The sequence below is a fragment of the Abramis brama genome (assembly GCF_963993115.1).
Source record: "Abramis brama genome assembly, chromosome: 25".
Lineage (NCBI taxonomy): Eukaryota > Metazoa > Chordata > Actinopteri > Cypriniformes > Leuciscidae > Abramis > Abramis brama.
Window position 1 is genome coordinate 4,842,694 of NC_139987.1, and position 26,146 is coordinate 4,868,839.

The window sequence follows — 26,146 nt, forward strand, 5'->3', positions numbered from 1 at the left end:
TATATATAGCTCATGACGTAAAATCCAGGTATGTACGCCCTCACTTGAGCCTGCGCATGACGTCACTGTTTTCTGTAAAAACGTAGCCTTTTGAAAATGGGTTTCAAAGTCAAAGCAAGTTTTTGAAAACGATACCGTTGTCATCTCTGTGTAAACTACAGAAATGCGAATTAGTGAAAACTTTGATGTCATGAGCATGCATATTACATGTTCAGTTTATAGGCGTGTAGTTCTTCTTTACAAAGTGACATCGCCATCTACTGGCCTGGCATGAATAATACAGCGGCTGTGTTTTGAAATCGCCCCTATACCCTCATTCACCATTCCCTACATTACTCCAGTAATATACTGTTCACTTAATTGATTTTAATAGCCTACATCATTGTCACACACAAATCCAAGTCAATTCACACATGGATGACGATGGATGAGACCAATCTGCCTCTTTATTTATAGGCATTTATAAACAGCCATGGATTCTTTTCATTCCACAAAGGGTTTTTAACAGTGAAATTTTGTTTTTTTAGGTTAATAAAAAAGTTCTACACACAATGAAAAAAAAGTTATTTAAAGGCCCACTGGACTTAGTTCCTCTTCATCAGATTGAAAACTTTAATTCTCCATAATTAGTGACGTTAAAAAGTTCCTAAACAGCTTTGTATTGTACCAAAAACATTGGTCTATCCTTCTATTTAAACTGACTGAAACTTACACAGGATAAAGAATATGGTTTATTGATTTATTTATTCCTCACATGTCTTATAAAGGCAAAGAGAGACTGCACCAGACGCGTATAAGGCAGTTTCAGTGGAAGATATGGTAAAGAAAGGGTTAACAATGTGTAAATGACATGTTGGAGGGGGAAAAAACACGCCAGTGTTCGGCAGTGGAGCGGTTATTCGCTGCAGGTTCACGCTATCATTAAATTAGGACATGGATTGCGGTTCCTTGACCGCTTCGCTCGTGTGGGGAGACTGACCGGGGAACTGCCTAAATGAGATAAAAGCCCTCGGTTCACACTGCTTTCTGTTTGTTCCACACGAAGACATATCGGCTGCGCTACAATATCAGGGACGAGGCCACAGACAGACAGACAGCACGGGGTTCAGGTTCTCTAGCGCGAAATGGTCACGTCTATCCTGGGGCTTCTCGTCCTGCCAGTATGTCTTCAGCTGTGTGGATTTGCGCGCGGTGAGTGTTTAGAACGCTGATGTAACAATGGTTGCCATGGGAAGATCATACAGAACAATACCGCGTTCTCACAACGTCAGTGGTTACAGTGTTTCCAATCTAATTCTCAGAGGGGATTTAAATGCCTTGTATTAAACTGGGCTTTCTTGGTATCATTCGTGCTTTATCTCATGGGAAAAATGTGTTCGTGTGTGGTATTTGAGTGTAAAATGTGTTTGATTGGATGGCCATTGATCGCTTATTTAAAATGCGTCTAAATGTAAGGCCCTTGCAAATGATAGCTGTATAGCAATCCACCATACATTTCACATTATTGATGGTGTTATTTTTTTAATTGATATGATGTCCCCTTTTTAAACATAATCATGTGCGTTTTGAACGCGTAGCTGAATATATCTGCGCCAACGCCTTCTAAGGTTTGAGCGTTTATTTATGCATAGTATAGGCCTGTTGTGTTATAACATACATGTATAGGCTTTCCACTATTCGTTCAGAATGCTTGTTTAATATCTCAGTCCGCACGCTCAGTAAAGACGCGTCGCGAGGCGTGTTTGGTTGCGGTAATTAAACAGGTGACTCCGGTTGCAGCGCGTGTGAAACGCGTTCGCCAGCCTGTATTCCGGCACGGTTTCCGTGGCCCGTTTATTAGCTTCGGGGTGAATTAAACTTTTAAGAGTTATGATATACTTAATTGCTTATGATATATATGCGCGATCTACACAATCCAAGCAATGGGTTGGACGCGTTCTTGCGCAATGACTGAGGGCAATATGGGGGCGTGTACATGCGACGCGTTTTCTGAAATTAATACCCTATGTAAACTTTAGGCTTGCGAACCTAAAGAACCGAACGATTCTGTTTCCTCTTAAACGATTCCGTTTTTTAATGGTTTAACGATTCTTTTAGGCTAGATCATTTCTGATTAGACTACAACATAACTCGTATTGTGCTTAATATTGTCATATTAAGGACTATTCAGTAATTAAGCTACATTGATTTCTCGTATTAAAGCAGCCGTACTTTTGAGTTAATTTTCAGTCAAGTAACTTGAGCTACTGTTCTAGGCTAGTTAAAGTCCCCATGAAATATTTTTTGCTTTTAGTATGAATATGTTCGTCTTACTGTTATCAATAAGCTAGTGTGCTCCAAAACAATGTCACAGAAGATATAAGCATTCAAAACTTCCAGTCTCTCACTTCATCCATCAGTGATTTTGATGACATCACTCTGCACTCCAGCTTCTCATCAGATTTTCTGTCCAATCAAATTCTCTCTAATCTGAAGCCCCGCCCCCTACACTATAAATAGACACTGAAGCTGCAGCTAAAATTGATCACTTGTTCACACAATTACTATTTTCTACATGGTGAATGGCACATAGCTCACTATATAGGGGATAGGGAACGATTCAGACAGTGTAATATGCTTTCCATTGGGGCGAATGAAGTCTGGTTTCACGTTAGTGTCACGCAAACCGCCACAGCTCCGGTCCAGAGACTCGATAAACAGAGTGGATCATATGATCTAGTTGGCGAAGACCAGAAAACGTATCAGACCCATTTGAATTCTGCACAGAATACTGTATTTTAAGGCGATGTGAAGGAGATCAGGAGGAGAAACGGATCGAGATTAGGAGGAAACTGCGGCTAAACGCTGTTCAATATGTCTCGCCCTGTCTTCCTGTTGTAGTGGAAAACGCTTCAACAGATTGAATAATGCTACACATTTCAAGGCACTTCAGTGGGACTTTAAATAAGCAACCACTTTGATTCATAAGTGTTTGTAATTGACTAAAAAGAACTGACTCCTGAGATTTATTCATTCAGGAGTCAGACCACACCGACACTCTCATGGAAATTCATTATGGTTTTAAATTTTGGGGGATTAGTGGGTAATTTGAATGAACTTGTACAGTATCATTTGTACGATTTTGTAGATTCTGCTTACTCGCACAGATGGTTAGGTTTATGGGTCGGGTTAGTTCATGGGTAAAGCTTCATGCTTGCTTGAAGCATGACCCCCCCCCCCCCAAAAAAAACCCCAAACCCCTCTGTTTTCATACAAATCAGATCGTTCAAATTAATGTGAAATCGCCACTTTACAAATTGACTAAAAAAGATTGACTAAAAAGAACCATCTCATATAATTAATTTGTTTCGGTAATTGGCCTAAACTTACAACACTGTATTTTTTTTTATTCACTAAAACAAATCGTCTTATGATTTATCTCTTTGTGCATCTCAAATTATGCATGTTACATGTCTAAATGGGTGACTCATTTTGGTGACGTTTTTGTAAATTTCAACATCTCAGCTTGAACCGCAAGCACAACTAGGTTGGGGAGGCTGTGGCCTAGTGGGCTGGGAACTGAAAGGTTGTTTCAGCAGTTTATCCATGATCTCCATGTCTCCATTGTGCCCTTGAGAAACGTCCTTATAGCCTCACGTTACTCCATTAGGGCCTAACCTTGCAATGAGAGTTACTGAAGATAATTTTGCATGAAAGCATTTGCTAAATGACAGTTTCGAAGTAATTGGTGTCATTCTGCTGATGAGGAAAGATAAATGGGTTTCAAATCAAGGAAATACTACTTGATATTTGCCTCAAAAGGGAATATGTAATGCTGATATGAGGTTTGGTTTTGAGATTTAAGGTCCAGCTGATCCAAATGGGATCCAAGGAGTACTTTAGATTAAGGCATTCTCAGCATCTGTCAGCGATGGAGCAAAGATATTCTGATGAATCAGAGCTTTGGGAGTCATGTGGTAAATGTTTTGCACAGATATGAAAGAATAAAGCTTCTGGGCCTTTGGCAAGCTCAGTCTCTGCAAGTCGTCTTCACAGCTTAAAAGTGAATGTCGGAGCTGACGTTTTCTTCAAGGAATGTTTGCAGAGTGTCAGTGCTGCATTTTGGAAACATCAAAATTATTTTGAAATGCCAAATGGTTTGCATAATGCACTCTAGTGAATTAGGATTTGTTTTTCTTATTTGGTAGAAGCTTTGGTATTTGGTATAAATGCTATTCCACTGTAAAAAGAAAAAAAAATGTTGTCTCGAAGCACACATGCAGCTGTGAGAAGATTCTCAAATGCGGTCATGGTCAAGAACAGCTTTCCTGCATTTACACAGCCTGATAACGGTAATCTGAAACTGTAAAACGCATATTAAACCCTATAGCTAGTTTAGAGACCTCTACCATACCATTTTCTTTTCATTTTGAGTGGGTTGATGGAGTGGTACAGATTTAACCAGCTTTGACAGTGTTCCTGACTGATCCTGGACTGAATGGCAGGCAGGTCACATGAGCGGCTGACTTTGGGTTATGTCATGTGTCATAAGTTGGTGCCCATGAAGTGACCGCATTGTTTTGAAGGACTGGCTGCGCTGTCCCTCATTCAGAAGACATGCAGGTCATTTTATTAAGAGATTACTGCTATTTTACGGGTGGTTTTGACTAAATTCTCATTCCAGATTTAATCCACACTGTAATTGAAGACCATTAGTCTTGCCAAAAGCTATTTCCATCCGGTTTGCAGTTAATGCACCATTGCGTTATTACTGAACTGTATTGATTAATTCAATACTGAACTGTAAGTTTTACACCGCACACTTTTGATCACGTTTAGTCCGATCTTCCGCAGAGAGCATTATAACTCTGCTTTAGGTGCTTGCAACTCTGATCAAATCATGTACTCGGTCAGAATTTTTTATAAACGGGTCAGGTTAGCAGAGACCTTTCAAAATGTTTTGGTTGTCAATGGTTATGTTGGTCTGTTCACAGATTCATTACTGAGGACTTTCACAGCACTAAGCGGCATCAAACAGAATTGTAATAAGGCTGATGGCCCTGTCAGAGTTAGCATTTGGCCAGATAAACTAGTAGTAGTTGATTCACTGTCTAGCTAGTTAACATGGCCCTGTTGGTAGATGTCGGTAGGTTTTCCAACAAAGCAATTCCATCGAAACTTCTTATGGGTAGTCAGTGCCAGATTGGCAATTATAGAAATGCTTTATGGCGTATGTATTTGCAATCATGAAAATGTAATTTGAGTTTAAAGCCAGCACAAAATAACGCTTTATATTTTTGATCAGGCCATGAGAAAGGGTATCGGCTCTTGCACGACACTAATGGCATCTTGGGCCCATATATACAATGTTTGGAAATGGTTGAAAGGCAGATATCTTGATACACCAAAATTTACATGACAGTTCTGAGTTTTGTTTTAACGATGACATCATTACTCACATTTTATGGGTAATAGGCCAATGGAAATCTGCAATATTGCAGTATTTATTAAAAAAATAATTTGGTGCACTATATTTAAATTCATGTGCCGAGACTATCCGAGAAATCTAACCGAGAAATCATTAATCTTTAATTAAAATAACTTCCCCTCCCTCTTGCAGTGACTTCTCTTCTCTGATGACGTGTTCACTGGCGTGAGGGCGGAGCAACCTGTCACTCACATGAGATCCACCAATAGCAAACCACAACCATCCAATCAATTCCACTTGACAAAATCAAGTCCCGCCCTACATTTGTTCTTGATCCAGAAGCCGTTTCACTCGGATATACGCCACAATAGGGGAAAAAAAGACTATCACATTGTTTCATTTCAACATTTGTTTTCCTGTGGCTCCAGACCCAGTTAGTCACATGGTGTTTACAGCTCAGGTCATTGCCTCAAAACAATTTGGCTGCGGAACTGAGCGCCCTTGAGCAAAGATTGCAGATTTCTCCGCGTACAAATCTGGGATGGGAGAAAATTGACAAAAATCACAGAAAATATTTTTTTATTAATATCACACACCTCTATGCAGGATTTTTTTTTTTTTAATCAAATTCTGTACATCGAGTCGTCACCATTGACTCTGCCTCCTCCTTCCTCACAGGTTCCCAGACAGAATGTGAGCAGTCTCAGTTCCAGTGTGGGAACGGCCGGTGTATTCCCTCTGTGTGGCAGTGCGACGGAGACATGGACTGCTCCGACGGGAGCGACGAGACGTCCTGCGGTGAGTCTCGAGTCATCTGAGAATGACACCCGCTCCATGCACAACATCCGTCATTGTTTTCTGACACGTGTTTGTCTTGATGCGAGCCAGAATAACCACACCTACGAGCTAGTGTAATGCCAGCATGTGATTCCCCTGATCCACAGTTAAACTAGTCTTGATCTTGAGAGCTGATGTAACTCTTGGGTAATCTGTCATAATGTCTGCATAAAGCGATTGGCATGCAGTTGGACAACGCACAGCAGAATTAAAATATTGATGAGCTACAGTTGCTTGTTTGACTCTCATCCCTATGTCTGCATACTAAGTGTTTTTTTTGTGTGTGTAAAGATTGTTCCCACTGGGTGATCTAACGCTCATCTGATAACTGGGTCATTGATGCGAGAGAAATTGCAGATGAGGGCCGGCACAGATATGATGAGCTTTTTTTGGATCCAAGTGTTCTCATTTAGGCCTCTTCACCTTTTACTCGGGAGAATGGAATAATCCACAGAATGAAACATGTTTTGAAATATGAAATGAAATGGTATTTTAAAACATTGACACAATCTGATAAAGTGTCAGAGGGCGGAAGCACCACTTTTGCTTTTGCAGAGACCCCCCCCCCCCCCCCCCCCATTGAATATCCTGTTTCACATTACAAAAGTAAATGGGAATTGCAAACATACAGTAAAAATTATATATCAATAGATGCTTATGATCACTATTGTAGCGTAAATATACTTTATAACTGAATTTAATCATATAATATGTACAATATTTTAGATATTTGATCATGCACCATATCAATATTATATGCACTACTGATAAAGTTTGGAATAGGTTTTTTTATTTGTTTTTGTCACTTATGCTCATTTAATCTGAAATACAGTAAAAACTATAATATGATGATTTTTTATTTAAATTAAAATAACTATTTTAAACTTTACTTTATTCTTGTGATCAAAGCTGAATTTTCAGCATCATTACTCCAGTCTTCAGTGTCACATGATCCTTCAGAAATCATTCTAATATGATGATTTGATGATCAATTATTGTGAATTCTTATGGGTGCTAAATTAATAATAATGGTGCTAATCAGGGTTAAAATTGTTTTGCTTAATGTTTTTGTGGAAATATATATATTCAGGATTCTTTGATTAACAAAGTTAAAAATAACAGCATTTATCTCAAATCGAATATTTTGTATGAGTAAAATTACTTTACTGTTATTTTTGGTCAATTGAATGCATTGTTACTGAATAAAAGTATTAATTTCTTTCTTTTTTTAAATTGTTTGAATGGTAATCCATCATGTTTTGCACAAAAACATGAAGCAGCGCTTGTTTTCAACATTGATAATAATAATAAATGTTTTTTGAGCATCAAACCAGCATATTGTAATGGTTTCTGAAGGATTATGTGACACTGAAGACTCAGGAAATATTTTATTTTAAAATAAACGGCAGTTATTTTAAATCATGGTAATATTTTAAAAAAATTACGGTTTTAATCGGATCCAAAAAAAATGCAAAATGCTTTCAAAAGCATTTAAGAAATCTTAATTCAAAACGTTTTATTCCAAACCAGTTGTGTGTATATATAATATGTGTAAGTACATGACAGATTCTTTTAGGTAAATATTAGGTGGTTTCTTGTTGATACTGTGTGGGTAAAGGTTGCACCACAAGCTTTACTTGGCCTTATGTGAACATCTAATGTAACATGATTTTACACCAACTGGAGTAAAAAAATAAAGCTAAAAGCAAAGAGCGGGGTCTTCGCCTCCATCTCATAAATCAGCACACGCCGCATGGTTGACTGTATCCCAGCAGTGGCAGCAAACACTCGGCCCTGTGTTGAGAATGTGTGTCCTGTCAGTTTGCTCAGCTCCGTCTCCTATTGCCATTCTGTGGGCAGGAGGCCTCCTGCTCGGAGGAGCACTTGTGCTGAGAGGAGACATGAAGAGACTGTGAATGTGTCTGAGACGGAGAGAGAGCTGCTCTTTACTTCATGTCGGCGGATTCGAAGAGCCCCCATCTTAAAGTGGCACTCTAGGGTTGAAGGGCTTTCTTTTCAATCAATATCCAGTGCTGAATTAAGCAAAAATGTGCAGGCTATGAGAGCTCAGCAGAGGTTATTGCTTTTCATTATAATAGATGTGAGCAGAATTATGCCGTGGTCACACTAGACGTTGAGCAGGCGAAGTTTCTGCAACGGTCGTGTTATGATGTCACTCTGGCGTCTTTTTTAAAAGCATAAATTCATTTATGGTGGGATCCAATCAGGAGCTTGGCCCACCCTGGCCCCACACCACATAACCAATCACAGCAGTTGCTGCGATATTCAGTTCAGCTCCAGATATTTTTCTTCTCCCTTTTGTTTTTTTGGCTGTCATGATAATAACCTTAGCCTCATTCGCTACCTTTGAGGTTAACGGATGTTCTGAATTGCGTAGCGATATACAAAGCAACTATTAGTGAAGTGTAGGCTATTACTACTACACACTTTAGTATCCCCTGCGTCCCACTAGGATTATCACCTTGGCCCACCTTTCATTTTATATCTGGAGCCAAACCTGGCCTCTAGACAAAAAAAATTGTAATTTGGCTAGACAAAGTGGTGTTCAACTTCAAATGGTTAACAAATCAATGAAAATGTGGAAATGAAACTAAATGTGGAAATGAAACTAAATTATTCCTGAAATGGTTCCACATTGCATTATTGTGATAGCCTGGAAATCCAGACCTAAATCTAAAAGATTAATAGTCTGGCATCGACCAATGAAAATCGCCCAGCTCGAGGGGTGACATTTGAAAATCTCACTGCACGCAGTTGGATAACACTACGACCAATCACAACAATAAACCCCATACGCTTAGCTACCAGCAGAGCTAACTGGTAGATTAGACTCTTACTGTATCCGGTCGGCAAAACAGCAAAAACGCCCTTCTTGCAAAGGAACGATTCGAGCGCCGTCTTCTGTTCCTCTTTTAGATAAAAAGCCAAGTCTAACTCGTTCATTGTAGCGGCCAAAGCCGTTTCAAACAACTGGTGTTCATCCATAGCCATCTTGCAATGTTTACTAATGACTTCGACGTCACAGCGCTGTCGTCATCTGTTCAGCTCGCCTCTGGCCCGCCTATATCAGATAACCCGATGTGATTGGTGCAGCTCGGATACAAGGGCATATTTAATGAGCATCATTACTCGACACCAGAGTAACTCGCTGAGCAAATTAAACTTGTGCTCTCGCGAGAACTCTGGATTACCAGGGTATTATTGTGATCAAACTGTGCCAAAAGTGTAAAATTTGCAACTCATATACAGCATTTCTAAATCTTTTATTGGATACCTAGGTGTCATTAGCAAGTATTTCAAGCACTCTTGAATTGACATGTTTGTGCATGGCTTGTTTTTCCCTCCCTTTGAAGCTGATTCTACTAAAAAGTAGGTTTTGTAACGGTTGTGTTTTCTTGACCGTTTCAGTGAGGAAGACCTGTGCCGAGGTGGACTTCGTCTGTCGCAGTGGACAGTGCGTTCCCAAGAGATGGCAGTGCGATGGTGAACCGGACTGTGAGGACGGCTCGGACGAGAGCATCGAAATGTGCCGTAAGTCTAAAGTCAGATTCCACCGTTAACACATATTGATTCACATTCTTCGCTGTGACTTTGTGTTCACTGTCTGAGTGGGTAACCTTGAAAGCTAGACCATACAGTTACCTGTTTATTTTTAACCTGAGTGTGAGAGTCTTATCTCAACTGTGAAGTATATGTTTTAGATACACCCCTGTGTGTTAGTTTAAGATTTTACATGACATCCATTACAAAAGCACATGGATATCTTCTCAGCATGTCTTTGTTCTGATGCATAGAATGATGAGATTAGTTTGAAGTTCAAGCACTTATTACGACAGGGGCTTAAAAAATGATCTATTGCTTTAATAACCTGCTGTAGCTATACAGTCGAGAGCAGAAGTACGTGCAGTTATGCGTGGCTGCTCTATATCAAGTCTTGTTTGACCAGCTGTTGGAAAGTTAGTCAGCAGAAAATGGAAAGGGACCATGTGTGTGTGTGTGTGTGTGTGTGTGTGTGTGTGTGTGTGTGTGTGTGTGTGTGTGTGTGTGTGTGTGTGTGTGTGTGTGTGTGTGTGTGTGTGTGTGTGTGTGTGTGTGTGTGTGTGTGTGTGTGTGTGTGTGTGTGTGTGTGTGTGTGTGTGTGTGTGTGTGTGTGTGTGTGTGTGTGTGAACTTTTGCACATGGGTGGCTATAAACTCACATGTGATGTTTTAAAGATACTACATCTCATGTTCAATATTTCCGTTTGGTTTTTGCTTTCTCATGCAGCAGGTCGTTTATATGAAGGATATGTTACGTTTGTACAGTTCACCCTTATGGTGTAAAATATCAAAGGTTTCATGGATTACGCAACAGCACCCTCCTTCCTTTTGATATTAAGTTTCCTGTCATGTTTGAGCCGCCAACCTCTCTTAACCATTGGAGGGTTGCCAAAGGGATAAATGTTTCAACCTAATTGTTCACATCAGTCTAAAGGTTGTTTCTTTGTGAAGGTTTACACCCATGTTACGTGTTGTACAACAATGTTCGTTTATGCTAAGCCTGGCAAGCACTTAGAATAGATTATTTTACACAGTTTCACCAATTATGTGAAAGTGTCTTCTGTGGGAAGCAGCTAATACAGGTTACCGTTCAGAAGGCGTTACTGGCCTAAGTATGGGTCACCAAATTGTCTGTAGAGTTGTAAAATCGGATGTTTAAGGTGAATTGTCTTATGGTCCTGCCTGGCTTTTCCTCCCAGACACGAGAACCTGTCGAGTGAACGAGTTCAGTTGTGGCGTCGGCTCCACGCAGTGCATTCCCGTCTTCTGGAAGTGTGACGGTGAGAAAGACTGCGACAACGGAGAGGACGAGATTAATTGTGGTGAGTCACTAGACACAACGACGCCTCTTACAATCAGTTTCAGTTCCCGGTTTCCTCATCTCCTGCTTTGCATATAAAGCCAATAATTGGAAACGAGTCATCAAGAGCCAAAGTAAACTCTTAGGAATTAAGGAATTATCTCAGTTTTTTCTTTTAAGCCCTGTTTGAATTATGCTTGGATAGGTACATTTGTGTTTTACAAACTGATTTGTAATGCTGTCCCAATCAAATACATCTTTGCTTTTGTCCTGAATAAAAGAGTAATAGAGTCTTCTTAAAGTTTCTTTAAGGTCCCCCTGTTGACAGTTTTATCCCTTAAAACTCATCTTTGATCACCAAAATTGCATATTTAAATGTTTTTTCCTTGAAGAAAAAATTCTTCATGCCTTAAAATAGCTTGAATGTAACTCCTACACCCTTGCCTCGTTTAGTGTAGCCGGTTCTATGAATATGCAAATGAGCCCCGCCTCCACTCACTCACACCAGCTCAGAGATCCACTTGTTGATGATCACACGTTGACCTGATTGGTTACAAGGTGCAGTAGTCAACATTTGAAGTGGATCAAAAAAAGTTAATCAAAGCTGTCCTAAAACGAGTATTGTTCAAAATGAATGTATAACTTTGATGAAAGGTTTTGATCCACTTCAAATGTTGACTAATGTAGTTTGTGTCGTCAGAAACACCAGCGATTTCAAACTGTGTTTTTGAGACTGTCTTTGGTTCACTGCAGTTTTAAGGAGAAAATACTCAGCAATGGTGCTGACTTATGAATTAGCACATGGTTTGTCTTAAAGCAGAATAAAAACACCATATAAACAAATTTAAAACCTTGATTTTCACCACAGGGGGACTTTAAACTGATCAGATTTGCAGTGAGACAAACATCTGGAAGTCAGGGATTTTACTATAGTTGCTAACATTTCTCATAATTTTTATGTCAAGACCAAGTATGTCAAATATATATTAACAATTAATATATTTGTTTATTTATTTTGTATGATTTATTTTGCATTTAATTTGTATTATTATTTATATATTTTTGTATTATTTATTTGTTTGTTTGTTTATTCATTAATTTAATTCCTATAATACTACTTTTGGTAAGTGCTCTTTGACTGAATAAAAGCAGACCAGTTTTTTATCTATTATAGTAATTTTTTTTTTTTTTGAATAAGCTTTTATATTTTTTAGTTTTAATTTTGGTTGACATTTTAGTAATTTATTTTTTATATACAAGTCCCAGATTTTCTCGCGGTGAAGTTCTTTTTCATTCTTCGCTTTGGGATAAAAAAGTTTGGGATACATGAGCAATGATACACTGTTTGCAAACATCCTGAAGCCGAACACACACTGATGAGAGCAAGGTTTAAATGAATGTGTAAATATGTGCTGCACGCTTTCATTTCAATAACAAAAATATAAGTCACGTCACGTTTATTTATATAGCACTTTATACAATAGATCGCAATAAATCAAGCAGCTTTAAAGTATTAAACATGAAAAAACCATGTCAGTGTATTTCAAATAGAATTACAACCTCATTTTCTACTATAAAGCAGCTCTCCAGTGTGTTCATGATTTTACTTGCGGACGTCTGACCTCTAGGAACTGAATGAAAGAAATGAACCAGAGAAGTAATAGTTTTAGTTACCAATTACAACACTGATGCAGACAGTAAGACAAGCTGACGGTTGTTGAGGGAAATTTAGCACCATTAAAGCTATATTTTCTAGAAAATTTCAGATCTCTATGAAATGATTTGCCATTATTAGTGTCCACAAGACTTTTCTGAAACCCTGAAGCATTTGTCGAGCCCTTTTGACATCTGCATCACACACATTCTCCTGTGTGGTGTTATTAGGCAACATTACTTGCGCCCCTCTGGAGTTCACCTGTGCCAGTGGCCGCTGCGTGTCTCGTAATTTCGTCTGTAACGGTGAGGATGACTGCGGGGATGGCAGCGACGAGCAGGACTGCGCTCCTGCCTCCTGCGGCCCCAGTGAAGTCCCCTGTGGGAACAACACCTGCATTCCCCGAAGCTGGCTGTGCGACGACGACGTGGACTGCCAGGACCAATCGGACGAGTCGCCGGAGCGCTGCGGTCGACACCCAACGCCGCCAGCGAAGTGTTCGCCCAGTGAGATGCAGTGCGGCTCGGGGGAATGCATTCACAGAAAGTGGCGCTGCGACGGGGACCCAGACTGCAAGGATGGCAGCGACGAGAAAAACTGCTGTAAGTTCTTTGTTGGGGTTGTTTTGTTTTGGAGTGTATGGCTGGAGTTTATTGCGCGTTCCTGTTCTTGTCATGGAAACATGACCTTTTGTTTTCTGCATGTTCCAGCTTCTGGTTAACTAACAGGTCTGTGTTTGTCCGTGTCATTTGCAGCGGCCCGTACCTGCAGGCCCGACCAGTTTAAGTGCGATGACGGCACCTGCATCCATGGCAGCCGACAGTGTAACGGGCTCAGAGATTGTGCAGACGGCACAGATGAAGTCAACTGCAAAAACTGTGAGTCCGTTGAGCTGAAAAATATTTCCTCAGAATGCTACACCTGGAAAAGTAACAAATATCCTTAAAAACCCAAGAAAGTTTTTAATATTACCATTAACAGCCCAGTAATATGAAAGATTTCGACATTGGCTGAATATGAAAGTAGACAGTTTTATATAATGGCAGTGTTTTAGAATTTATCCACCAGCATAAAACATGTAACAAACACTGGACCAAATATTGAATCAATATTGGCCATTTTGCCAATTGACTTAGTAATCCATTTATTTTAATTAAGCCTATTTTGCTATCTTATCTATGCATGAATATTATTATTATTATTATTATTATCATTTGCATTTGCATTTTTTAACAGAATTGCTATCCTATATTGGGTCACAACCCACCAATTTACAACTGCTGCTCTCATTTTACATGTTTTGATTGGTTAAAATCCTATATTTTTGTGTTTGATTTATTTCAAGGACTGAAACTGATGTTCTCGTTGTCTGTTTGCTCAGTAACTCAGTGTAGCGGTCCTGACCAGTTCAAGTGTCGGAGTGGAGAGTGCATTGAGATGAGTAAAGTGTGTAATAAGGTCCGTGACTGTCCTGACTGGAGTGATGAACCCATCAAAGAGTGCAGTACGTACAAGTGTTTTGCTGTTCTTCTCCTTACAAAAGACCACTTGGCTTTCTGACCAAGTCACTTTTTTCTATAGACATCTAAAAATGTCAGAGAAGGTCTATCACTAGTGCACACAAAGCTTTGAATTAAATATCTTGTGGGTGTGTCAGATTAAATGTGGTTTATTCTTAGAAGTGTGCAATTTGGCACCTAAGTGTATTACGTAATTACATATTAGTTTTTAAAGTTTGTTTTTTGATGTATTATTTCCAACTTCCCCAACATTAGAATTAACAATAAATTAGTTAGTTATTAACTGAATTGCATCATCAGTTCTGTAAAGTTACACTGTCTTTGCAGTGTAGAGTTCTCTATAAATACTTAAATGGGTACAAAAAAAGAAACAAACAACAATCACAATTCACTATGCAAATAAACACAATTAAAGGGTTAGCTCACCCAGAAATGATAAATTACTCACCCTAATGTCGTTCCAGACCCATAAGACTTTCATTCATCTCCAGAACACAAACGAAGATCTTGTTGATGAAATCTGAGAGATTTCGGTCCCTCCACTGACAGCTACGCAACTGACACTTTGATGCTTCAAAAAGCTCATAAAGAGGTCGTAAAACTAATCCATATGAATTGAGCGGTATTGTCCACATTTTCTGATGAGACTTGATCGCTTTATATGATGAACAGACTTAATTTAGGCTTTTAGTCACATATAAACATTGATCAGCGAACATAAACAGAAGCGCAACTGAATCTGCTTGACGCATGAGAACAAACCTCATTGGTTCTTGCTGAAGCTCAAACGTGCTGTGTAACACGAGAATGAACCTCATTGGTTCTTGAGGAAGCTCAAACGTGCTGCGTAACACGAGAATGAACCTCATTGGTTCTTACTGAAGCTCAAACGTCCTATTAAACTGCTCAATTCATATGAACTTTTTGAAGCGTCAAAGTGGTAGTTGTGTAAACTGTCAGTGGAGCGACAAAAAGCTCTCGGATTTCATCAAAAAGATCTTCATTTGTGTTTTGAAGATGAATGAAAACTTATGGGTCTGAGAAATTCAGAATTTGACTGAATTTTCATTTGTGTGTGAACTAACCCTTTAAGAACACCAATCATTATTCAGTTTGTGACTATTAAAGTGACCTCAGCAAACATTCTTGTAATATGTGTCAATGGGAGATTTTTCGAACTTTGATCTTAGAACAGTTTACTCAAATGTTTCTGTTGTGTGTAGTGTGCTGACTTGGTTAAATACAGACTGAAGCATCATGGGTGCATCAGGAGGGAGAACCTGCTGTATAATTAGTTCACACAGCAACAGTAGTCTGTTAGACAGCATTGTTGAGTCTAAAAGTTAGCATGGGAAAATTGTTTCAAGCTGTACATTTTGACCTAAATGCTTAAACTGTTCCAGATGTTTGGGGTGTGAATGGACCGTGGGGACGGATAAAAGGGATGCCAAACAGGAATTCTGTCCCACTCTTGATGTGTCTGTTGCAGGATCAGTTTAGTTCTGAAAAACTAAACAGTCATTGCTAAAAGACCTTGAAATGGATCACAATGTGAATCTAGTCAAAATAATCCAGATCTCAGTGCTTAAAACACCAAAAAATTAGATTTGGTGTAATTTAATCATACAAGTCAGTGGTCATCAGAATTGTTTGGTTACCAACATTCTTCAAAATATCTTTTTGGGTGAACCTTTAAAAGTGAAATCCAATTTATTTTGATCCATTTTTGACTTTCTGTGTGAATCAAGTTGGAAAAAGGCCTTTACAGAGGAAGTGAGCAGAACTTCAGCTATTGTATCTTAATATACAAGACCTTAAGACCTGATATTGTCTTGTTGTATATCACTTTCTACGTCAGAGTTGATTGCATTTGTTGGTCCAAAACATTTTTTTATCTTATTTTTTCACACCATTCATCACAATGCTTGAAAAAATAGAGAACAGAAACTATTTTAGCTTCTCTTTTTTGGCTGTTATAGGATACCATGCACAAATACACAGTTTGTGGACAGAGGACAGGAATTTTTACAGGTTTTTTTTCCATATAGAACAAGCACAGCTTATGTTGTAATCCACGACTAGTTGACATGGGCTCAAAACATCATTCATTAAAGCTATAAAACAGTGTTATGGCACATTTGTCCAGCATGGAGTCAATATAGAGTAGCACGCTCCATGTTTTCAAACCTGATTCAAGGACATGGTTCCACCTTGAGGACATTCATCATGTGGAATCCCTCTGGATTATTGATCCTTGCAAATGTCAGCATGTTGCATCCATGCGTCTCCTGTGAATGTGCCGCATTGATATTCCAAGTGTGTACCGCAGCAATCCACATTTTGTTTCAGATATGAACGAATGCTTGCTCAATAACGGAGGCTGCTCGCACATCTGCCGCGACCTGACGATTGGCTACGAGTGCGACTGCACGCCAGGACTCCAGCTCATCGATCGCAAGACCTGCGGTGGTATGAATAGCCACACGTACTGTTCAAATGTTGTCCAAAAATGAATTTAGTATTGATTATTATGGTTCCTAAAAAATGGATCTTTGTGACTGTGCTCCTCAATAGGAACTGAGACTATGATTGTTTCTCCACAGATGTCAATGAGTGCCTCAACCCTGGTATATGTAGTCAAATTTGTATAAATCTTAAGGGAGGCTACAAATGTGAGTGTCACAATGGCTATCAGATGGACCCCACCACTGGAGTGTGCAAGGCTGTAGGTAAGCGCTTGTCAAGTTCTGTGCTTCATTTGAGGTTCCACCCTCGGTTTTGTAGCTTGGCTGAATTAAACAAATGCTGATTTGTTTTAAACATTGGGTTTCGCATTCAAACAAGTAAGGAATAATTGATGACAGACTTGAGTTATTGAAAATTGTGGTGGCAGTGGAATGCGAACATATAGATGTGTGTGTATATGTATATATATATATATATATATATATATATATATATATATATATATATATATATATATATATATATATATATATATATATGGAAGTAGAACATATAGTGTATTCATCAGGTACTGTAACAGTGGTACATGTCTTTCTCAAGACATTTTTTCAGTTTTTTAAAGTATAAAAATTAAATGGATTGCTTTGAAACAGCCCAAGCCAGAGTTATGGTGTGTTTATACTGCAGCAGCAGAACTCCGCTCAATGCTAGAATTCCTCTGCTTTGGGTTATGTCTGTAGAGTGTGTATGTGTGTATGACACCGTAAAAAATTACCCAGCCTATATAATCATCATTTATATACACACAATAACAAGATGCAAGCTTTGTTTCTGAATTCCCAAAGTAAAGATAAGGTGTCAATTTAATAACTTTTTAAACTTTAAAATCCAGCCAGCCTAGTCACAATGAATATTCACATGTATAACAACTGTTAAGCATCCAATATGTAAACATGATATACACAAAGTTTAAAAGAAACTCCTGCTCACAACTGCGTCACTACTTCTCACAAATATTGTCTGGTATTTGACATTTGCATAAAGGTGTGCATTTCTGAACTTGTCAATGCTCTCAATAGATCCACTGTCAATCCCACAAGCCACATTGCTTGGTTCCCATTGGAATTAATAATAATAAAAAAACACCCACTCTTATCCAGGGTAAATGCACCACTAATAGTTTGAAAGTGTCAAACTGAGGTATCTGCTTGGTTTAAGATAATACAAATTTTATAGAATTTAATTACAAAACAAAGGTTATATAATCGATGGATGGATGGATGGATGGATGGATGGAAGCACAACAGACTGAAGAGTGCAGATGGATGACATTTTAAGGTGGCTCAAATGGCACTTGAGCACAGCAACGTGGAACTGTTTTAACAGGATTTCTCCGTCTTTCTAAAGACCTAATTTAAGACCTGCAGATAAAAGATGTGGCTTTTAAGTCTTTTAATGACCTTAAATTTGAGAAAGGTACATTTAAGATATTTTAATACTTTCTACTGAACTGCAGACACCCTGATAACTTTGAACTCCTGCATTTATGGTACTCATCTTTTTGCATTTTCAGGTAAAGAGCCCTGTCTGATTTTCACCAATCGAAGAGACATCCGCAAACTAGGCCTGGAGCGCCGTGAATATACTCAGATTGTGGAGCAGCTGCGGAACACAGTTGCCCTTGATGCTGACTTCGTTCAGCAGACGATATTCTGGGCTGACCTGGGGCAGAAGGCAATTTTTAGGTAACCGCTGGCTCTCTGTTGCCTCTTCCTCACTTTAAAGTCATATAGTAACTACTATATGAATAGGTATTCATGCATAAATGTTAGAAATGTGTTTCTCTTACTACTTAGATACTTAGATGGCTTACAAACCCATATTTGCCTGATGATTTGGTGATTTTATTTTATTTATTTATTTATTTATTTTATTTTTTCACAGCACAGTATTGGATAAGCAGGAATCAAGCCATACGAAGGTGATTGACAATGTTCAGATTCCTGTTGGGATTGCAGTGGATTGGATTTACAAAAACATCTACTGGTCAGACCTGGGCAGTAAGAGTATTGCTGTTGCCAACTTCAATGGGACCAAGAGGAAGGTGCTCTTTAACAGTGGCCTAAAAGAACCAGCCTCTATTGCTGTGGATCCTCTTTCAGGGTAAATTGATTGGAATGGGTATTATCAAAACATTTCCACTGCTCTCTAAAAGTTTCCAAAGTTTTCAAATTTGCTCATTTAAAACCTTTTAAAGGTGATCATCTGTTTTGAGCTAGTATAAATTTCAAATAATTGCATATGTGTCCTTCAATTACAGATTCCTGTATTGGTCAGACTGGGGCGAGCCAGCTAAGATTGAGAAGTCTGGTATGAACGGCGTTGACAGACAGGTCCTAGTTGATACAGACATTCAGTGGCCCAATGGAATCACTCTTGGTGTGTGAAGTTTTGTGATGTTTCACCTACTTTATTTTTGAACCAACTTCAATAGTTGAACCAGAAGGCTACCTGAAGACTTCAGCTCCAACCCTGCTTTAGCTGGTTCATGTGTGTTTGATTAGGGCTGGAGCTAAACTCTGCAGGATTCTAGCTCTCGAAGAGCAAGGTTGGCTTCTAGGGTATTCTGCTTTCCCAGAAACTAGTGGTAATTGCCAGTTTAGGGCAGGGGTGTCAAACTTGGCTTTTGAAAGGGCCAGAGTCCTACAGAGTTTAGTTTGCTCCAACACACCAGCCTGTAGTTCTCTAGCAAATTTCAGAGTTGAAACTAAACTCTGCAGGACTGTGGCCCACCAGGAATGAAGTAAGACATCTATGGGTTAGGGGTTTGTAGAAGCATTTGGACTTCAGTTTGGACATTTGGACAATTTCCACCAAACTAGAGGACCACAGTCCTGCAGAGTTTAGCTTCAACTTTAATCAAACACAACTGATCCAGCTAATAACGTGCTTCAGGATTACTTGAAAACTACAGGTTTTTGATGGAGGAAGATTGGAACTAAACACTGCAGGACGGTGGCCCTCCAGGAGCAGAGTTTGGCACCTCTGGTAAATCTCAGTGTTGGGCCACAGTCCTGCAGACTTTAGATGTGACCCTGCTCCAACATACCTGCCTTTCACATGCCAGAATTAGATTAAGTAATTCTGAAGGCCTTGCCTAGCTGGTTCAGGTCTGTTTAATTAGGGTTGGAGCAAAACTCTGAAGGGCTTCAGTTGAACGGGAGTTAGGCTCTTTTGACTTGATTATTGTTTGACCAACTATCAACCAGACAGAATTATCCCCTGATCATGCCTCTTTTCTTGTAGATTTGATCAAGGGAAGACTCTACTGGGTGGATTCTAAGCTGCACATGCTCTGTAGTGTAGACTTGAATGGAGACAACCGTCGGAAGGTTCTGCAGTCGTCAGAATACCTGGCCCACCCTTTTGCCCTTACTGTTTTTGAGGTACACCAACTAGATCAATTACACCTGACAACTAATGCTGGGTTCATCCTGAATTATTGTGTCATAGACAAGAAATATGTCAGACTACACATTGCTTCCCAACCAATCATCACTTGCCGTCTTTAACAACGTGCGTGATGTCATCGAGAAGACCGAACTAGTGACTGACTTCACAAGAGTGTAAACAAAGGTTGGACTAGCCTAATACTGATTCCAGTACTCACCGGGTTGCTGAAGAGCCTTCACTAACGTTCACCAGAATTTATCTTTTTTAACTCTGTCATGTTCGTCCCTCGAGGAAACATCATAAAGGCAGGAGTATTGTTGCCATTACTGTAGCTCTATGAACCTTTCTTCCATTGCATAATTCTACCTAGCAGCACCAATACCATTGTCTCTCCTTTGTTTTGCCATGTTTGAAAGCTATCTGACCAATAAGAGCACAAAAGATCTTCCGTAAAGTCACAGATGTGACGGAACCTGTTGTGGACGACCGGAAAAAAAGAAACGTTAGTCTTGTGACGTCATGAAGCGCCGCAGATGCAGCAGAGTTGTCATTCACTATGACACACTATATGAGATAAAAACGATCAATTCTTGAGTCCCGATACCCATTGTCTTTTATGAATCACCATGACACCCTACGTCAAACGGATCATGCCAAAATTTGCCTTATATCGTGTAGTCTGAACCCGGCATAAAATGGATCAATAGAAGTATCAAATTGTGCTATAGCAGTGCGTGAGCATTTGTTTTTATTTGATTTAACAAACCAAGTTTGTTTTCTCTTATCCTCACTGTTTTTCCCATCGCAGGATCGAGTTTTCTGGACAGACGGTGAGAATGAGGCCATCTATGGCGCAAACAAGTTCACAGGATCTGATGTAACTGTGCTGGCCAGCAACCTCAATGAACCACAGGACATCATTGTGTACCATGAGCTAATTCAGCTGTCTGGTGTGTCTGGAATTTATCTAGAGTTTTCTTTAATGTTTTGCTGATTCTGTGACTCACAAACGTCTCAATTGTTTGGAAAGAACAGAAGCCTTGAAGACTTTGAGTTCTGATTTGATCTTGAAGAGTCTGGGGAGATGTTGGTAGTAACCAGGTTTTGTTGTCTTCTCAAAACAGGGACCAACTGGTGTAACGAGAAGATGGAGAATGGAGGCTGTTCCTTCATGTGCCTGCCAGCTCCACAAATTAACAAACATTCCCCTAAATATACCTGTGTGTGTCCGCAAAGCCAAACACTCTCCTCGGATGGCCTGCGCTGCAGACCAGGCACGTAACTTTCATTTCGTAACATTAGTCAGTGTATTGCTGATCAAGCATTTGCATTCGGTTACATTTTTGAATGTGTACCATCCATATTTTTGTCATTCATGATCCTTCTTTGGTGGTCATCTTTGGCCCGTTCTGACTGCAGTGCTAAAAACTGATTTGCTTTGCTTTGCTTCCTGCAATAATGATAGTTGGCTTCACAATTGAAGTCAGTAGAAGTGGCACGTTAACATTTCCTTCAAGCTTGCATTGAGGTGGACTGATTGGTGTGATGACTGACCTGTTAATAAAAGCTCTGCTTTGTGATTTTGGGAACTTTATCTAATGCTAGTCCCTCCTAACATAAGCACAGATTGATGTGGGATATTCAAATATTCATACATTTTCTTGAATTTCTACTGGTCGCAACTAAGATCTGCTGATTTTGTTCCCCTTCACCCGTGGGAACATTAATCTTTATTGAAAGTGGGTCATATATGAATGTAACATAAATTTCGAATTTGGTGCCTTCTTGACCGAGGAAAGACAGAAAGTAACTTTAGGGCGCATTTGTATGGAAGACAACAACTCCCACAATGCACCACATTGCACAGCTCCGCAAGCCACTCCCACTAATCCAGAACACCACCTATGAGGTATCTGCCTATCAGAGAAATCACTCTTCCGTCTACAAGGCTAGCTACCACCAGAGCTTGAAATTCATTTCACACAAAATTTCTAATTAGTTGGCGAACTCAATAGTGAATTACTCCTCGTTTGTATTTCTTTCAAAATGGTGAATTATTGCATGGTGCTGGGATGTTCAGTCCGCATCCGCGACAGGCTGGTCTTCTGCCTCGGTCGCAGCAGCTGCCTCCTGTTCCTCCATCAGCCTCAGCTGCTCTTCGCTATATTGCGGCTCGTAAAGGGAGCCACGAACATCTGATTTCAGACTTTCGAAATCCTCTTCTTCCATATCATATTGAGTACCTTCCGCCATTGTTGTAACTTCACACCTGGCTCCACAGCGCCTGTTAGCTTAGCTTCCAAACAAGATGGTGGATATTGCTTTTAGTTTCTGCACGTGAAGTCCCACCCGCTGATCTGTAATAGGTCTGTAGCGTGAGTGGGTCCCACCCCCTGGAAAAATGAGGTAGTCTCAACCCCTCTACAAAGATATGGGACTTCCTGCTTAGAATGACGCAAAATGACGTTTTTACATCATAAGCAGGAACCGCAACACTGAAATCTGTGTTTCTCCCGTCTCAGGGGAAAATGAGGGAATAATGCACGATCATTCAAAAATATGACTGGGTTTCTAACAATACAAGGCTTAATGCAAATGGGTGAAGTGTCCCTTTAATCTCTAGATTAACAAATGCCAGACTGAAAGTTTACAGATTGTTTTACATTTAGCCTATCTACCTTATTTTGCTATGTGAAACTTCCTTTTTTTTTCTGTGAATGTGCAAGACTTTCGATTCATTAGCCGCTATAATTAAAGAACTAGAAGAATAACAAAGTACAGTAAATGGTAAAACTATTTGCACTACAAAAGTGTTTACAATTATGACAAAACATTACAATAATATGATAAGAAATACCAGTTTGCAATGTCAAGCAGCATAACAAGGAAGTGGGTGACACCAGAGCCAGATATTTACAAATGGCTGCGCTATGTTAAAAATAAGGTGGATAACATTGACTGTGGTTGGATTATTTGAAGCATGCACTTTAAGAACATACTTGTGAAAAATGTTATATGGAAAAGGAGCCTCCAGTTATTATACTTATAATTTTTTTTACAGCATCTGCAATATCAAAGGTTGCCTCTGAACCAGTTCATACTGGTAAGGCTAGTTGCCTCCCATCTTCTTGAATCTTAATCTGAAAATAAAACTGTAGCCATAGTCTTTAACACTGCATTTAGAATAGACTCTCCCCCCCCCACACACACCTCCCATTCATCATTTTTGTTGCAGCTTGTTTATTTGCCCTCAAATCAAAACTTCATTTATGCCATTTCCATTATTATGTTGCTTTGCGGACTCTTGATATAGTTTTTCATAGTCATTAGATTTGACCTTTTCTACTACTTTTTTAAAAATTATTTTTAGAAGGAAACATAAGCACCTCCATACATGAAGTAAATTCATCGGCCAAAGGATCCGCTGCTGCCTGGGCTATTCTACCTGTGTGTAAGTACATTGTTTCTGCTCCTGTAATGATATGCTGTATGCAGTTGTAATATTTATGATTTTATACATCTGTGTTTGTTGGTGAATTCAAATTGAGGCTTTTATTCCATGTATGTTAGCTTTGAAGTCCTCTACTGTATGTGTTAATGTATTCCTAAAAGTTGACTAATCTTTACCAGATGAATTCTTTTGAAATCCATACTTCCTCTTCCAGGGAAACTGGACCAAAAGTTTTGCACTATGCTGGTTATTGACCAATCAAATGCTCTGTAGAATGAACGTGTCATTCCTGATAATACCACCTTCAACCAACTAGCAAGTAGCAAATCATGTTTCATGGCTATGACGTAACTACAGCCATTTAGCTTGTAATAAAGTCTATGAGCTGTTTAATATTGAAACAAAGTTTGGGCATATGTCACACAAGAAAGAAAACTACATTTTGTCAGGATAGTTTTGGAGTTTTAACACGTTTTTTCTCTTAATATTACAAATTGGCTAGCACATTTTCACTGTTCTTACAGATGAATTGTTAGTTATTAAATTCATTGTTCTTTGCCTGCAGTGTTATTGGCCATGGCTGCTGCGGGTGGTTACTTAATGTGGCGCAACTGGCAGATCAAAAATAAGAAGAGCATGAACTTCGATAATCCAGTATATCTCAAGACCACAGAGGAAGACCTCAATATCGATATCACGAGACACAGTGCTTCTGTAGGCCACACATATCCTGCTGTGAGTAATGCATAATCATTATCTGCGGTTTGAAATTAATGAAACTATAGATTTGTCATCTACCTCATTGTTAAAAGCACATGTTTCTCTGCTATGCCATAATGCCAAAAATGGAAACAGTGGCAATTAGTTCTGTGGCCCTTTTTACCCCTGGTATTAAGATACGCTTTGGTTGATCACAAGGAGACGCAAATTCTTTTACACCTGGTGTTTTAATCTGTCTCTCTTGTCCACTTTCAACCACTTCTGTCCTGATTTCTTTGAGGGCAGGGTCTATGGGGTAAATGTATGGGCCTTTTCAGATCTTTCGATCTAATGGACGAAAAAAGCTTGCACAATTTACATATGAACACAGCCGGAGACGATGGAAAAACATATGGAGAGCATCAGATTTAATTTTTGCTCTGACAGCTCAAGACCAGCCGAACACTGTGAGTGTGTGTTAGAAATCAGGAATGGTGAGAGAACATTGTGCTTGGTATGTTTTTTCATCTTCAAACCAAACTTGAGTCTTCAGCCGACAAAGTTTAAATCTCTTCTTGCTAGCCGCTTCCCATAATGTTTACTCATTAGGTCAGTAGGCGGAGAGTAGGCATGAGCGTTTACACTTTGAAAGCAATCCGGTCTGATGCGTTTACGACTACCTCTGGAAGTGGTCAAAAGTGGACAGGCTCAAAGCATTTAGACCCCGTTTACACCTGTATTTAGCGTCGTCCACTTGTGATCCGATCGACCAAAACACATCTTAATACCAGGTGTAAACGGGGCCTGTGGTTGTGTTTGTGGAATATGTCTCCTTTTACATTTTATGCCCAAAGTCAGTTTCATTTTTCTAAAAGCTTCATGTTTTCCTAACAAGCTATAATGCATCTAGAACTTCAGCCCCCTAATTTTTTTGTCCTTTTCCTGCAGATTTCAGTGGTAAACACAGAAGATGACTTGTCATAACCCGAAACCCCTACAATGCTCCAGTTTATTTACTAGCCACTTGGCACCAATGGCAACTGCTGCCGTTTCAACGGTTTCACAACCACCTGCCTTCTGAAGTGCATTTCCAAGTTTTTTTTCCCACCCAATAAGAGGATGTCATTACCAGAAAGTATTTGCATCCTGCTCACGCTTGTGTGTTCAAAGCATCAAGGAATTCCGAGGGTTTGGGTTTTTACCTTCACTCACACCATAACGGTCCCAAAATGATTCAACAGCCTTACTTTCCCACTTCCAAGGATGACGGCATAGCTGGAGAACCAGAATCAAGAATAGATGGCCAGTAGTGTGTGTGGATGCCTGAAATATTTAAATGAAAATGCATATTTTAGATGGCCATGTCTTTAAGATGTAAGTTTCTTTCTTTCTGTTTTCCAAATGAACATTATTTCCCAGAAACACATTATTATGAAGCTTCTTGTGTCTTTCTGGGTTAAAAAAGCTTATAGGGAAAAGTGCTGTTACAACATTTGTAAAACATTGTATATATCCCTCTCTGGAAAACATCATCAGGATTCTTCAAGCACTTTGATCAAATGTTCCTCTGTAAATAAGATTGTATACATTTGACTGAGACAATTTTGCTATGGTTGGGCACTGTACTGGGGTAGAGGAAAATGTATTTAAAAAAAAAAAAAGAAGTTTGTTAAACTATTTTGTATGTTTGTGTGCTGTTCCTGTGACCTTTTATATAGCAGTGTACAGGGGAACAAAATGCTCTGTATTGTGAAAAGGAAACATTTGCAAACGTAAAATAAAATGAAAGTTTAAAGTAA

At 39.3% G+C, this 26,146-nt stretch overlaps 1 protein-coding gene across 2 annotated transcripts; it reads left to right on the forward strand.

Annotated features, from left to right (window-relative positions):
• Positions 1 to 847: 847 nt before the first annotated feature.
• Positions 848 to 26,146, forward strand: vldlr (very low density lipoprotein receptor). Of its 2 annotated transcripts, XM_084104580.1 has the most exons (19): positions 859 to 1,191; positions 6,086 to 6,205; positions 9,674 to 9,796; positions 11,004 to 11,126; positions 12,989 to 13,360; positions 13,514 to 13,636; positions 14,140 to 14,262; positions 16,628 to 16,747; positions 16,882 to 17,007; positions 18,318 to 18,489; positions 18,689 to 18,907; positions 19,065 to 19,183; positions 20,051 to 20,190; positions 21,006 to 21,147; positions 21,322 to 21,471; positions 23,259 to 23,300; positions 23,568 to 23,648; positions 24,214 to 24,383; positions 25,296 to 26,146. In XM_084104580.1, exons 1-19 carry the CDS (start codon positions 1,125 to 1,127, stop codon positions 25,329 to 25,331), a joined length of 2,568 nt encoding a protein of 855 aa, XP_083960706.1. In that variant the 5' UTR covers positions 859 to 1,124; the 3' UTR covers positions 25,332 to 26,146. The 2 variants fall into 2 exon arrangements, with proteins under 2 accessions (XP_083960707.1, XP_083960706.1); XM_084104581.1 differs by lacking the exon at positions 23,259 to 23,300 and having other exon boundaries at positions 848 to 1,191.